The sequence below is a fragment of the Styela clava genome, chromosome 11 (assembly GCF_964204865.1).
Source record: "Styela clava chromosome 11, kaStyClav1.hap1.2, whole genome shotgun sequence".
NCBI lineage: Eukaryota > Metazoa > Chordata > Ascidiacea > Stolidobranchia > Styelidae > Styela > Styela clava.
In genome coordinates, this window is record NC_135260.1 from 19,019,834 (window position 1) to 19,034,173 (window position 14,340).

General features: G+C 36.6%; 2 protein-coding genes and 1 non-coding gene across 3 annotated transcripts in view; 1 reads left to right on the forward strand and 2 right to left on the reverse strand.

The window, feature by feature from the left end:
* Positions 1–7,043: 7,043 nt before the first annotated feature.
* LOC120346925 (small ribosomal subunit protein uS11) lies at positions 7,044–9,169 on the reverse strand. The gene is made up of 4 exons (XM_039416718.2): positions 9,012–9,169; positions 8,822–8,923; positions 7,767–7,903; positions 7,044–7,156 (listed from the first exon to the last, which is right to left on the reverse strand). Exons 1-4 carry the CDS (start codon positions 9,158–9,160, stop codon positions 7,089–7,091), a joined length of 456 nt encoding a protein of 151 aa, XP_039272652.1. The 5' UTR covers positions 9,161–9,169; the 3' UTR covers positions 7,044–7,088.
* LOC120348217 (small nucleolar RNA SNORA16B/SNORA16A family) lies at positions 7,479–7,614 on the reverse strand. Its single transcript, XR_005570194.2, has one exon. It is a non-coding gene; the product is annotated as a small nucleolar RNA SNORA16B/SNORA16A family (small nucleolar RNA).
* Positions 9,170–9,693: 524 nt separating the features above from the next.
* The window catches only part of LOC120346919 (activating signal cointegrator 1 complex subunit 3-like), a 57,956-nt gene continuing 53,309 nt past the window's right edge, over positions 9,694–14,340 (forward strand). Inside the window, exons 1-8 of the mRNA XM_039416711.2 lie at positions 9,694–9,962; positions 10,164–10,302; positions 10,962–11,067; positions 12,129–12,282; positions 12,862–13,061; positions 13,460–13,541; positions 13,896–14,001; positions 14,231–14,289. Of these exons, the coding sequence (XP_039272645.2) occupies positions 9,864–9,962; positions 10,164–10,302; positions 10,962–11,067; positions 12,129–12,282; positions 12,862–13,061; positions 13,460–13,541; positions 13,896–14,001; positions 14,231–14,289 (945 nt within the window). The 5' untranslated portion in view covers positions 9,694–9,863. The remainder of the gene's footprint in view (positions 9,963–10,163; positions 10,303–10,961; positions 11,068–12,128; positions 12,283–12,861; positions 13,062–13,459; positions 13,542–13,895; positions 14,002–14,230; positions 14,290–14,340) is intronic.

A 14,340-nucleotide genomic window follows, 5' to 3' on the forward strand; every position in this document is an offset into this window, starting at 1 on the left:
GCAGGTATATTAGGCTTATAATGGTTTCAGCGCATGCGGTTAACAGTTCGGTTCTCCAATTCTGTTTTTAAATAATCTTGTGTTTAAATAAGACCCACACAAAAAGCTATACCGAAAAGTTTACAAATTTTAGTATTATAAATAATTTTCCTTCTAATCCTGCCCCCCTATAACTTATATATGCTGTGCAAATTCTAGAAGACCAAATGAAACTTACTACTGACTCCTTCTCAAACCATTCTCAGTTTGATGGGAGTACCGAGTAGCAGCCATTGTTACACAAAAGGTGTGGCTCGTCATGCTAAGCGTTAGGAATACGCTCGCCACCGCACCTCTAATAATTACTCTGCGTAGGTTCGAATCCCATGCGGGATGGTTATGTGCAAGAGGATTGCTGGACTCCTCGCCGCCGTAGGGTGGTTCACGTAATCGCTGGTCAGGTACGACTTCCCTCCACCATCAAGTTCATGCTTTAAAATAACAAACTAATCCCATACCCGACATGGAATGGTAACCGGACGAGAGGTCGTGGTTCGCCATATGGTTAAGCCGCCTTATCGGCTTTCCTCTCACCGGGATAAATATGTAAATTCTATCCTAATTAGGTGCAAATTGCAAAACGCAGGGTCGACTCGATGGCAGGAAGAGGTTTATTCATATATAGTGTGTGTCACATGTACTATCGCTTGTATGAAAAAGACGCACAGCTTCGGGTATAGATACTGTGGGATGTGGCACATCCCGTCGAAAGTATTACATCCTTCAACCTTCCAGTACACCTGGGATGTGAAGAGAGTCGAGAATCGAGATGTTTGCATACTGAAGATTTTGGGTCGGTAATCTGTGTCAGAACCATCAGAACATAGGTAATTTCCTGACCATCTTTGGCAAATGCTCGAAATTACAAATAAGAACTTTCTAAATTCGTACTGATTTTGTTACATAACAAGCAACGTCCGAAATTAATTTTCGAGATTTTATTTTTGTTGTTTACTTCTTAATTTTGATTGTTTACAAAAAACAGCAGCAAATCAATTGAATGTTATTATTGGTATACGCATTACTTCTAATTGTTTTAGTATTCCTGGTATGATTGTTTTAGTATTCTGGTATGATTGCCGTGATGTGCTTTCACTTGGGTGAATAAGCTGCGTTCGCTATAAATCTTTCTCTAGGTTTTGCCCATTTTCTCGATCTTTCCGTCGCCCTTGTCTGTGTTTTTTTTTATATTTGTGTTCTGTGTTGTAGAATGTAGACGAAAGATCGAAATTAAATGTATTGTACGCAGGATTGAGAAGCTGTGGTCTACGGAGATCAAGATACAAACCCATGTAATGCAAGAACATAAGGCAAATTATAAAAAGGTTAGGTTAAAAATATGGGATATTTGACTGCCTTCAATGCATTTCTCACCAATTGCGACCTAGAATTAACCTGGGTTCGATCGAACCACTGGGGTTATAAATTGCAAGTGTGATATATTTTTGATTTAATTAATTCCAGGGCAGAGGCGTAGCCAGCATATTTTGCCCCCGGGGCAAACAATAAAATTGGCGCCCCGACCTCCACGTTTAATCATATTTTACATTTACTTGTATATGTAAAAACAAATTCTATATGTAAATTCAAATTTATATGTATTTATATATTTTATTATTTATTCAAGAACTTTATATTTGAAAAAGAAGCAAAGCTATACAAAATATAGCATATGTCCATAATGTCCCACTCAGTTACTGTCAAAGATGATTTACATAGTCTACAATAAATTTATTTTATTTGATTTCACTGCCGCAAACTGGTTAAAAGTCATCAAAATATGTTTTTCGTCTCCAAAAGACACAATGAAACCAAGAACAGCCAAAAAAGTTTCTGGTTGACCTTCAGTACTGTTACTGAGCAGCATTCTGCAATTTCCAATTATGATGAAAAAAGTTCGTGGCCATTGATGTCCGTGTCGTAAAAATTTGCTAAATCTGTGCAATCTCGACGAATTGTCGAAAACGGCATTGGGGTCTTTTAGCACAGTATAATAAATTTTATGTAACTCTGCCGCAAAGTGCGGTACTCAACCACGAAATACTAAACCACATATTACTCAAAACATGTATTAACATCATTCAACCAAATTCCGTTGCCATTGGTCTCCAGCACAGAACTAATATCAACTTACATCGGAGTGCACAGGCAAGAACTCAACGATACAGAACCACGTAATTAATCCCGTGCATTTTGTTACCTAACGGTACCAAATCAAATTTTGCTTTGTTTTCCCGGCCAGATTTTATGGCAATGTAATTACGATAGAAATCTGTGAAATTTTTGCAAGCCCCATTTTGGCGCCCCTGTACCTGGCGCCCGGGGGCATATGTACCCCAGCTACGCCTCTGTTCCAGGGTTACGAATTACGATACTATATTCACCAATCTTCATCCCATGATGCACAAGAAACAAATTTTGATAATTAGAGCTAAATGACTGTTATTGAAGTTTGCCATAATCAAAATCATTAAGTGTAGTGTAAAATTTGTTCCGTAAATAAAATTGAGCATGACTCAGTACGTATTTTAGATATAATAACCGTCGGGGTGTTGTTTTGTTGAAAAAAAAAAGTTAAAACTTGAAGGAATTATTTATAATTAGCTTCTGACCCTCTATTAGGCACAAAGGCCTAGGAATGCCTTTATTGCCAATTTATTTAATCGCTATTTTAGATCAACATTCAGGATTCACGCAGTCGCAGATTTGCGAGGTTTATCTATCTCATACTAAAATAACACGAACACTCAGTGGCGGCGCGTGGTCATTTTGACAACCGGGGCAAGCTACTGCGGGACCAAGTCACCCCCATCTACGGGGACAGGATGAGCGCTGTAAGTTCTCCCATCATTTTATGAGTATAAAAACCATTCTATCGGTAACAACCAATCGGCAAAAGCGACAATTTTTAACGATAAGAAAGTGTCTTTAAAACCGGTCCAAGTCAAGGGATTAATAAATATAGACATAGTTTATTTTGAAACCTCTTTCAAAAGGAAAGGCAATATTCACCCAGATAAATACAATGACATATTAACAGAAACTTCGGGAAAGCAGACAAAACCTAAAATAAGGTTTAAAACGTTACTATGAAGAAAGGAAAGTTATGCAAAGATAAGGACATGCGTCGCTCACTCATAGATATATATGCTGCTAGACTTCTACTGCATGAACATATATGCAACACGCCGCGGTTTCTTGGAAGCAAAATGCTCAATAACGCGCTGATTAAAGTCATGCATCCCAGAAATAACGTCTCTGTGAATGGATAAAACAGCCAAGGAATTTAATCTATCTTGCTTCATTGTGTTTCTGAGATACATTTTAATACGCTTCAGCGTGCTGAATGTTCGCTCTGCGTCGGCGGAAGAAATAGGCGTCGTCAAAATGATGTCCAGAAATTTTGCAGACGCCGCAAAGGTAGTTACTAGAGTGTTATCTATGAGGAACCCATAGAGCGCGCAAGTTGATGTGATGTTTAGAAAAGTTTGATTGGTGTATATACATCGCAATTCATTTTCCAATTTACCCACGTTTATCATGGGGTAAAAGTTGGAGACAGTAGCCAACAAATGGATGGGAAATTGACGTGCAAATTTTGAAAAATTTTTGGGGTTCATCAAAGAGAACGCGGCAAGGTGTTCAGTGCGCAGACGATCGCCTATTTGATTCACCAGAATGTCACAGCATTCCTTTGCAGACAAAATTAAACGCTGCGTTGTTTGCCCGCGGCGTAAAGAAGCACTCCATGTGTCGTCGTATTTTATTGTTTCCCGGATACGAGATACGGCATCGCAGAAGTCTGAAATACACGACTGCACAGACGCTCCATCCATTAGCCTTGACTGCAATGCGCCGTATAATACATCCACGTGATAGAATATTGTGAAGAAAAAAGCGAGAAAAAATGAAAACTCACCATATTCTAGCAGACGCTTTAGACCTGCCGCCTCCCTCACAGAGCGTTCGTCCCAAACCGGAGAGCTCTGAATGCCATTGAAACACTCAATGAGCTCAGACCTAATTTCGGACACGCCATGCACCACGCGTGATTGGAAGTTCCAACGTGTTGGTGCACAAGCTGGGAGACGGCGGCTACATATCTGGCGAAGGAGGTCAGAGCGCTTCGGCGAAACGGAAAAAAATGAAGAAAACCCCGAAACATTTGCAAAAAATATACGGACGAGAGGGGTATCAAGACACATATTTTTAATAACGAGGTTAAATTGGTGTGCATAACAATGTAAAAAATGCGCATGAGGAAAATCTTCTTTTATATAAACTTGAACACCATGTTTCGACCCACTCATGACTGCCGCGCCGTCATAAGTTTGAGCTATCAATTTTGACTTCGCGTTGTAAGGCTGTAACACTTCTTTCAGTACAGCCGATATCCCGCAAGCCTTGCGATTAACGATTGGTACAAAGCTGTGAAATCTCTCGGTAGGTTTACCATCTTTCACAAACCGAAAAATCACAGCCAGTTGGGAAACGCACGTGATGTCAGTTGTCTCGTCAGACTGAATCGAAAGGAACTGGCAATTCTCAATTTCCAGAGCCAAATGTTGTAAATAAATTTTATACATTGAGTCGAGCAAATCATTTTGGATATCCTTAGATGTCCCTTTCGAAACAGTTGCGGCATCAAGATGATCTCTCAATACTGTATCTAGGAATGCGGTGTATTCCACCATATCCAAAAATACCCCTCTATTAGAAGAGCCAGCCCCGTTCATCGTGCCCACGGAGGGACAGCTCGTGACAACCAATGAACTTCAAAACATCTATCAATCGACCGAGAACATGGCGGTTTTTCTCGACGTTTTGGTTGTGCCGACGAATAGAAACCGTGCGTCCTCCATCCAACTGTGCTGCAATATTAACATTTCCGAATGTTCGGTATTTTACTGCATTGTCCAGTTGCTCCATAGAAGACTGATGATCCCTGGCACGCTCGGAAAGATGTTTAAGATCTCTAAAACCAAATTTACACCAACGTGAGTCACGGGCGGTAGCAAAAAGTAGGCAATAAAAACAAAAAAGTGCATTTTTGTCCTCGCTGTAACACAACCATTCGTGTTTTTTTATACCAAGTTTCTGCGCAGAATGTACGCCGACGCTTTCCTCCGTCATGGGATTGTTCCAGTGAACAACTTTTTGGTTGATAAGGCCCAAGACGTTGTACCTCTAATTTTTGTTCCAGCGGGAGCTGCGAAAACGGAGTGCGAAGTAGTGCATCAACCTTATTCAATATGAGGTCTAAGGCTAAGAAATGCGAAGCCGGAAAGAAGTGAGGAGCTCAAAAGGAATGTGGAAAATCGAAAGCAAATGTACTAAAGGTCTCTAACTGATTCAAATAGCGAAACAAGCGACAAAAACGAAGGCGAGGAAACTATCAACTCTTCAAGCAACCAACGAACGAGAAGGAATGCGAGAATATGTCAACACGTTGTTGTAAGAAACGTCGGCATTGTGTCGTCATAATTTCGGGGCTAGCCCCGATGATTTAGTAAAAGAAACAGAAAACAAACGCGGCGAGTGGAAGATAAAAGAGAGAATACGATATACAATGAGCAACCGGGGCAACATCGGCGTCGCCCCGTCGACGTTCGGCGAAGGCTTTGCGAGCGAAAAATGAACCATGTCGAGAGAATATGGCTAGTGTAGACGGTCTGTGCAACCGATATAGAGGTATTTTTCGAATTATTTTTATTTTTCCGAAAAAACAACCGGGGCATTGCCCCGGTTGGCCCTATTGACGCGCCGCCACTGCGCTATAGAAAAGCAGGAGAAACGCAAGTATCGTTTTAATAAATATCTGCATCTCGGTTACCGTTGTTTAAACAGGCAGGGTTAATATACAAGCGGTGATAATTATCAGTGATTGCAACACAAAGAACAATAATGTATCAAGGAGGGCTGGGCACTTTCGAATACCTGATGATTTCAGAATCGAAACGAATATTTTTTTCGAATTGAATCTCGAATACTTGGGAGATATAAAATTGTATGTAACTTTCTTATTGTATTAGGTCTTCCAGACACATAAATTACAGAAAACATAGAATGCATCACTCAGGCGGATTGCTGAGCGTTCACACACACTAAATAACACATTTTCATCAATAACTCGCATAAAAGAGTCATATGTTAGAATTGCGTTGAAAAAACATGGCTTCAACAAAAAAAAAACGAGAAATTTACCTCGACCATTTGCGGGAAGAAAAAAAAAACAAGATGGCGTCGATGCGAAATCTAGCTCTGAACCGATTCGAATAATTTACTATTCGATTCGAATGCCTAACAAGCACGGAATATAAACAAAGGAGACCGAATTGCAGCACACTCCAACAGGAACACTTAAACTGACGGGAGACCAACTCATCGCTGGAAAAATTTGCACTTCTGACAAACAAAATTCCAGAAAGTCGTTAATAGGCCAGATGCTGTTAAAATCGGGGATCAAGCTGCTATGTCGGAATATCACTCGTCAAAAAAGTGCGCCACCATTTATACCCAAGTTCAAGTTTTGTTACATCATAAACAAGTCCATTGGAAAAGAAAAAAATTGAAGAACAACAACTTGACACTCAATGCCCTTCACCCAACACCCGTTGGAAATCAACTATTCAAAATATTTCACTGTGCTCATGCCTTCCTTGATGAAAGCTACAATTCATCAGCTTTTAACACAGTGGTGTTGCTAATCCTCACCCAGAAGGCTTCAAAATTTCAATCCTGTTACACGTGCAACCGTCTACTTATCTGCTTTACTACGATGATATATATCATTAAGCAATTCCTTTTTCACTGGATTTTATTGAGCGAATAATATTTATGCGCCTGATTTTAGAAAGTGTAATCGGAATTCCATATTGGAAAATACATATTTTAGGACGCACCTAGAATAGTCCAGTATTTGGTTATAGCCATTTCTATTTCTCTCCACCTTACTACTACAAGTACCCGTCATAAATACTAATTTACTAAACCAAACAACAAAGCATGTTCGTTTTTATATCTTTGAATTTAAGCAGAGAAGGCAAAAATTACAAACGTCTTCCTCTACGTCCACCCTTTCGCCTTGTGCTGTCTGATGGAATAGGGGTGACATCCTCTGCAAAAAGAAAATTTGGTGTAACAGGAAAGGATTTACATATTTAACCCTGGGGGAGAAGAACTGATGATACCGCTCAATTGTATGGCGAACCACGGCCTCTTGTTTGGTTACCAGTCCATCTCGGGGATCAGTTAGCCAGTGGCAAGGAGTCAAGCAATCCTCTGGCACATAATTTACCCCGCATAGGATTTGAACCTGCGAGCCACGCAGGGTAATCGGAAGTGCGGTGGTGAGCGTATTCCAAACGTTCAGCACGATGCGCCACAGCGCCAATACTATAATAGTGTGATATGCACAAATGATATTTATTTTTGTATAAAATTGTCTCTCCCTTTAGTAATGCTGATCATGAACAGATTTCAACAAGCCAGCGACCGTCAGGCAAGAATTTTTATTTGTCTCATTTTGACCAAGAAGAACATTATAAGTTAAACATGGCTTCGATAAGAGACAAAGGAAAAAATCCAATTCGAGTAAACGAACCAAGGCAATGAATCTGAATCACAACAATTGAATGCTAAATAAGTCATACAATACATCACAGTAAAGTATCAGAATACCAACTTCTACATCAATCTATCTGTGAAAGAAAAAGCAAAAAAATTACCTATTCTGCCAATTTTCATTCCGGCACGAGCCAAAGCCCTCAATGCACTTTGAGCACCAGGTCCTGGAGTCTTAGTCTTTGTTCCTCCAGTAGCTCGTAATTTTATGTGAAGGGCAGTTATTCCAAGTTCTTTACATCTGGAAAAATTGAGAGAATCAGTAATGTCCATAAAAGTAAACTTTCATATACATAGTTTCTCAACCTCTTACATAGAAACCTAATCCAACATTCGATCTGGTGCTTTGCATAGGAAATGTGAAATGAAATTCAAACAAAATTGGGCTGCAAAGCACTAATAATGTTGATGTAAATTGTATGATAATAATCAGATACAGGCATGATTTGCCCAACTGAATACTAGCATATTAATATTGCTGCTGAGAACACACTTTTGTCACACAGAACAGTGCAAAAGGGAAGAGTGCAGCATGGTCCCACAGAATGTGAGAATTTATGCGACAGCAACATAGAAGTAATAGATGCAGAGCTGCCTAAACTCGCTTGCATTGAACTTCACTTTATAAAATACAATCTAGCAAAGCTAACCAGACAACTCTTTACACCACCGCCTGAAACTCACACCAACTTTTTAAGAAATTTGCCACATCCCAGGGTTAGGATTATACAACTCTCCTAGCACACCATTTCAAAAGACCAATGCGCCAAGTCAACATTTCAGGGCTCTGAATATCTTCCTGCTGCAGGGATACCACTGAAATTAGTACATGGGTCGTGACATGACATTGACATTACTGGAAATATAGAAATAATAATTAATTTAAAAAGAATGAGACTGCAAAGACAATCCATGCTGTAACCATTGAACTAGGCGGTTTTGGAGCAAATTTTGTATAAAATACTCCTGGTGTTGGATTCAGTAATGATGTTAATGGTATGCCTCTTTCATCCTAATTAGGTTAATGACAGTAAATGGTGAAGCTGAATTTACTAAGACAGTAAGATGAAAATGCATCGTGGACAAAATCCAAACCATGCACAGCCTAATTCAGGACTCTTTATAAGACTACTGAACTGAGCATCAATTCAAAATTTACCTTGCAGCCACATCTTGTGCCGCCAACATAGCAGCATACGGAGAAGCTTCATCACGATCAGCTTTTACTTTCATTCCTCCAGTAATTCGTACAATCGTTTCTCTGAAAATGCAAGTTTCATTATTAATGCTCTTAACAATGTGATAGGCTAATAGTCAGATTCATTGAGGATTGAAAATAACCAACATACTTTCCAGACAAATCCGTGACATGCACGAAAGTGTCATTGAATGAAGCATAGATGTGAGCCACACCGAAGACATTTTCTCCTTCTGCAACTTGTGGTCCAAGGTTAACAACCTCCTCTGTTTTCGTTTCGCGCTGCTTACGAGGCGCCATGGTGACTCACTGAAATTCGAAGAATGAAAGTTTTTACAAAAAAGCAAGCTGATAATGATGCGATGCCTCATTCATACACCCATTCGAACAAGAAATCAGCTTGTCCATTTTCACCTCACCTGTCAAGCCTCAGACAAATAATTCCATACGTTGATACACTGAATATTAAATCTACTACATTATAACTATTTGAATTTCAAAACAATCACATATACGATCACGAGAATAAAAAGGATTACACATGATACAAGCTATGTGAAAACGGCTACATACCCACACGACGAGAAGGTAAAGAGATGGACCGCTGGATTTATTGGTCACACCTGACTTAATTCCTGTGACGTAATCGACAGAAAACTGATAACATTCATTCTTTCTTTAAATCGTGTGATATGTATCGTATAATATTTAAAAAAATTGGAAACAGTGATTTATTATAATAAAAAGTTATAAAAACTCCCCTATATTATTATGTTATTGCAACATGTGTACGCAACATATTCGATTCAATTCGAGGTCAAAGGTTGTACTAATATTCCATTGGTGTCCGTGTTGCAGGATGTCAACAAACACCGAAACAGGAAAAATCGGAAAGTGCCGTCTTCGATCACTGTATCAGCCGATTGATTGCGGTTGTTTGGGGGTAGATTGCATCTGTATACGCTCCTGTCAGTGAGTGGAATTTATGATACCAAAATAGACAATGGCGACAGCGTGGAGAGAAGATCCCCGATTAACTACTGCTCTAAGAGAGTTTGGAAATGTTTCGCAGGATATTTCAGAAGTATTTGACCAAACAAAGGTCAGAAATTTTTAATTTTTTTTTATTTAATTAGTTCAGGAAAGAAAGGGATTTCATAATTATTTCGTGGAGATGAAAGCCGATAAAACAGCGTAATCGTATATCTGAAAAATATGCGCTTGTGGCATAAAATCTGAAGATAGAATTTTGCATTTTTTAAAAGTAAATTACAGGTACTTCATTCTGTTATTGCTATTTCAGGCAAGAAGACATTCTTCTCCTTCTGATTTGACATGGCAGGAGTTGGTTACAATATTATGGACGGGATGCAAACAAAGGCATTCTTCGAAACAATTACGGTCATATGTACTCGAATTAATAAGTCAAGCTGGGGAAATGGGTATGAAAATTTTATTAACTATTCTGTATATGTATATTCAAATATTGACATTGAATTCTAGTTAATTAATACTAATTTGTAAATTTTATAATGATAGAAAAGTATGCGATATTTAGACACAAATACTGCAAATACCACAAGAATAGGAATTAATGATTTATTTCATAGATTAAATTACTCAGTGGAGTATAAGATTACATTATTTTCTAAATTCTGATTACTGGTTTTCTTAATAATTCAAATATCTGTTGGGAATCAATATGGATATGTATGCACTTGTTAGATAACATATACTTATTAGGCTTCCCGCTGCTTGTCAGCAGGGAACCTATTGTATTCCTGTGTTTTATTATTATTATTATTATTTATTTGTTATTATTATTTTTTCATATTGGTCCTACAAACTTGAAATTCACCTCAAATGTGCAGAAGTTCTCAGCTAGCAATAAAATGCAGATTTTTTTTTACGCGGGAAGCCTGTTAAAGCTGCACGCAGCTCTAGTTCTTAATGAAATGGTCTTTTTTTTTCTCACTAAATAAAATAATATTTTTTCATGCAACCGCTTTTAAATTACATTTTTATTGTCTGTAATTAAAAAAAATTATCAAATTATCTATTAGCCTACTTTTATTGTATGTATTATTTATTGTAATTTTAGTTGGTGAAGATGAAAGTATAGAGATGAAAGAAACTTTTGCTGCTGAAATATTTCTTACAACCATGACGCTGGAACAAGTTGAATCGAAGCATATCAATAAAATCAGGTAAATTGGTTGATTGAAAAAATTGAATTTAAATTTTGAATATGCCGGAAATACTATTAGGCTTGTTGTCATTATTATTTCATGTATGATTGCCTGTTGTTGCAAATTAGTATCAATTTGTATTGGAGGCTACAGATCTCAAGTTTGAATATTGTTTGGTATCAGCTTATTACTCATCACCTGAGGGCACAGCACAGTTTAATTAAATAGCTATTGCACCAAATCACAATCTTTAGTAATCGTAGATGCTTTTATAATTTTTATTCCGAATACACAGTAAACAACCAGTACTAAAAAAAATAACACGCACAGTGTTACCAGTTTTTAATTGTCAGAATGTGAAAAATGGTAATTTTTTTGGCCCACCCTGTAGACTGAAACCTGCTTTATTAATCAGGGATAAGGATAAATGATACATCAATAAAGCTTTCTTGAATCTATATGATGATAACCTGTTTATTTGCTACAACGTAGTATTAGTGAAGATTATTCAGAACGGTGGACAAAACCCCAAATTAATATTATAAGTACCAAACCCTTCAGAACATCTAGCAGGTAACTGACAAAATATTTAACAATGTTTTATATAGGCAAGATATTAATGATAGTGACATGAAACAATCTTAGTTTCACTAATTTCTTTTATATTATTATCAAACTTTGATACTGATTTACATTTTCTTATTTTTACATTCTTATACCACGGTATCTCAATATAGCCGTTATCAATCATTATCACTCATATTACCACACTGTAATTCTTTGTAGGGTCAGTGGCTCTTGATATTTCGGTGGTCCTCCATAGCTACATAACCCCACTCAGGGGTTAATCTCTTTAATTTCTGAGTGAGTTCTTGTGACCCCACTTTGGGAAATATTCTCAAAAAGTGAAATATTACAAAAAAATTTTAGTCAGTGTAGAAGACCTTCAAAAAGTTGTATATTTGATATTATAGATATATGCTAATGGAGCTAATGGAACAAAGCTGCAATTAAGTTAGCAATCTTTTCATTGGAGTTATTTGCTTTAATAAAACAAGCTTCTTTATTGTGCGTTACAGGAAAACTTTACCTACAGCAACCAATAATGATATAAGAGATTTTCATGAGACTGTAAAAAAAATTAAAAGTTTTGTTGGACCAAGTGTTTTCAACAAAATCAAATCACAAGTGGATGAAATTCGAACAGCAACAACATTCGGAACTAAAATTAAGGTGCCTAACAAATTTTTCATAATCGATTTTGAATTTAGTTTTTTTCACCATTAAATAATTTTGATCTGTTTATGTGGTTGATATTGTGATATCATAGGAAGGAAGGCTCTTACATTTCCTGATTTCCATTATTGCTCAAAATTACAATTAGTATCTCTATTTGATTGGTTGAATGGTGATGTAAATATATCATTATCATATCATATAAATGGAGGATGACCAACTTGACCAAAAGCTGTTCGAATAGCTATTGATCTATAATAGTCATTCTATAGGAGTTCAGCTTAATATTTTCTATGAACAATCTGAACAATCGTTCACTGAACACAAACATTTTCTGAAGTAAATGAGCAATAATACTAGGTTATTTACTAACTAGTTTGTCTATGGTGAAGACAATAACATCATTTTACGAACGAATTCCTATATATTTGAAAACAAAATGCTAATCTTTTTTTTATTTTGTTCAATACGTGCTCAATGCCGCACTCAAAATTTTGCTGTTCTACTTCAACTCATTTGTTTAGATATTTGACCAGTGGGTTCATATAATTGATAATAATTGCTCTCTTGTTTTAGTTTTCAAATGATTTACCATCATTGTTGCAAAGTACAGAGATGGATTCTGATGATGAAGCTCAAAACGACAATAATGATAAACTAACTGATTCATTTAGACAACTAACTATATCACAAGTTAAGGCTACTGAAAAGTCATCAAGTTCAAATAAAATATCTTCTTCATTTGATGTTCCATGGCTAGAGAAAAATTTACGGAAGTGAGTGAATAGTATTATTAGGTATTGCTACTCACGAGACCAATATTACAAGACTTGCTAATGCTAATGTCGCCTAGGGCAAAAGTTTGTTATTTTTTAATTTTAGGCTAAATTTTATCTACGGTAACTTGGTGTCAGAAGTCAGAGCTGAAATCATACTTCTGATTGACCCCGGACTTGGATCGAAATATTTCCCATTAGGTTAACATCAAGCAAACGTTTTTAAGCATTTAAAATTTGCTGTAAGTACTGCTGCAAACCTTCTGATAAAAGCTTTTGGTCTTCTAAAATTTGATTTATTATTTTTAAAAAGGAACTGCAACTGTTTGCAAAAAAAGACAATTATTTATATTTTCGTTGGCCTTTTCTTTAATAATATCTATGTGATAACTTTTCAGATATTTTCACTCTGATCACTTTTTACCAAATATAATGTCTTTACTTCAATCTTCATCATCCAATGATCATCTGCAAAATGAGGTCAGTTTTGGGTACTTCCCTCTCACGGTGATATGGGATTTTATTTTAAGGCATTTGTTTCTTAACGTTTTCCCCATCGCCAAAATTTATATTTTTTGCAAACTGAACTATGCTCACCTTTAAGAAACTTTATGGAATTATTGTTATATTAATGATTTACTGGATTTATTTTATATTTACGAAAAATACTTTTTGTTTATAACTGAATCATAAAGACAACACCAAATTGATCTATCCTTTTAAAAGTTTATCTTGCTTAGTTCAAATAGTAAATACTCGTACATTGAAAAGTTTGATGACAATGATAAATAGAGTATCTTCGTCTGATTTTCTAACAATTGCTATTCTTTTCAGCTGTTCGATTTACTTGGATTTGACAGATTTGATTTGATTCAAGAATTATTGGAGCATAGACAGGATTTACTCAAGGATCAAAAGAGAAGAGAAATATTAGAATCTGGTAATTTTGACCCTCATTTGCGGCTATGCGTGATGGGGCATAACATGAGGCTCAGTCACATGATTAGATATTTCTTGAACAAAAGGGATAATTCGTAATTTGTTATTCGTTATCAAAATTGAAGAATATGGAGGTAAACTTTAAAGTTCCAATGCCAAGAAAAGATGTTAAGGTTACTTTTGAATCGTTGCGTTTGTTATTACCTTAAATATTTGTTTTTTTCTTCTAGGATCTCGTTTCAAATCTATTGATTCTCGGCCAACATATGGATGTCAGGTCACAGTTCAGGTAATTTTTTTCTCATTACATGGAATTTTTTTTCAATGTAATATTTCATGG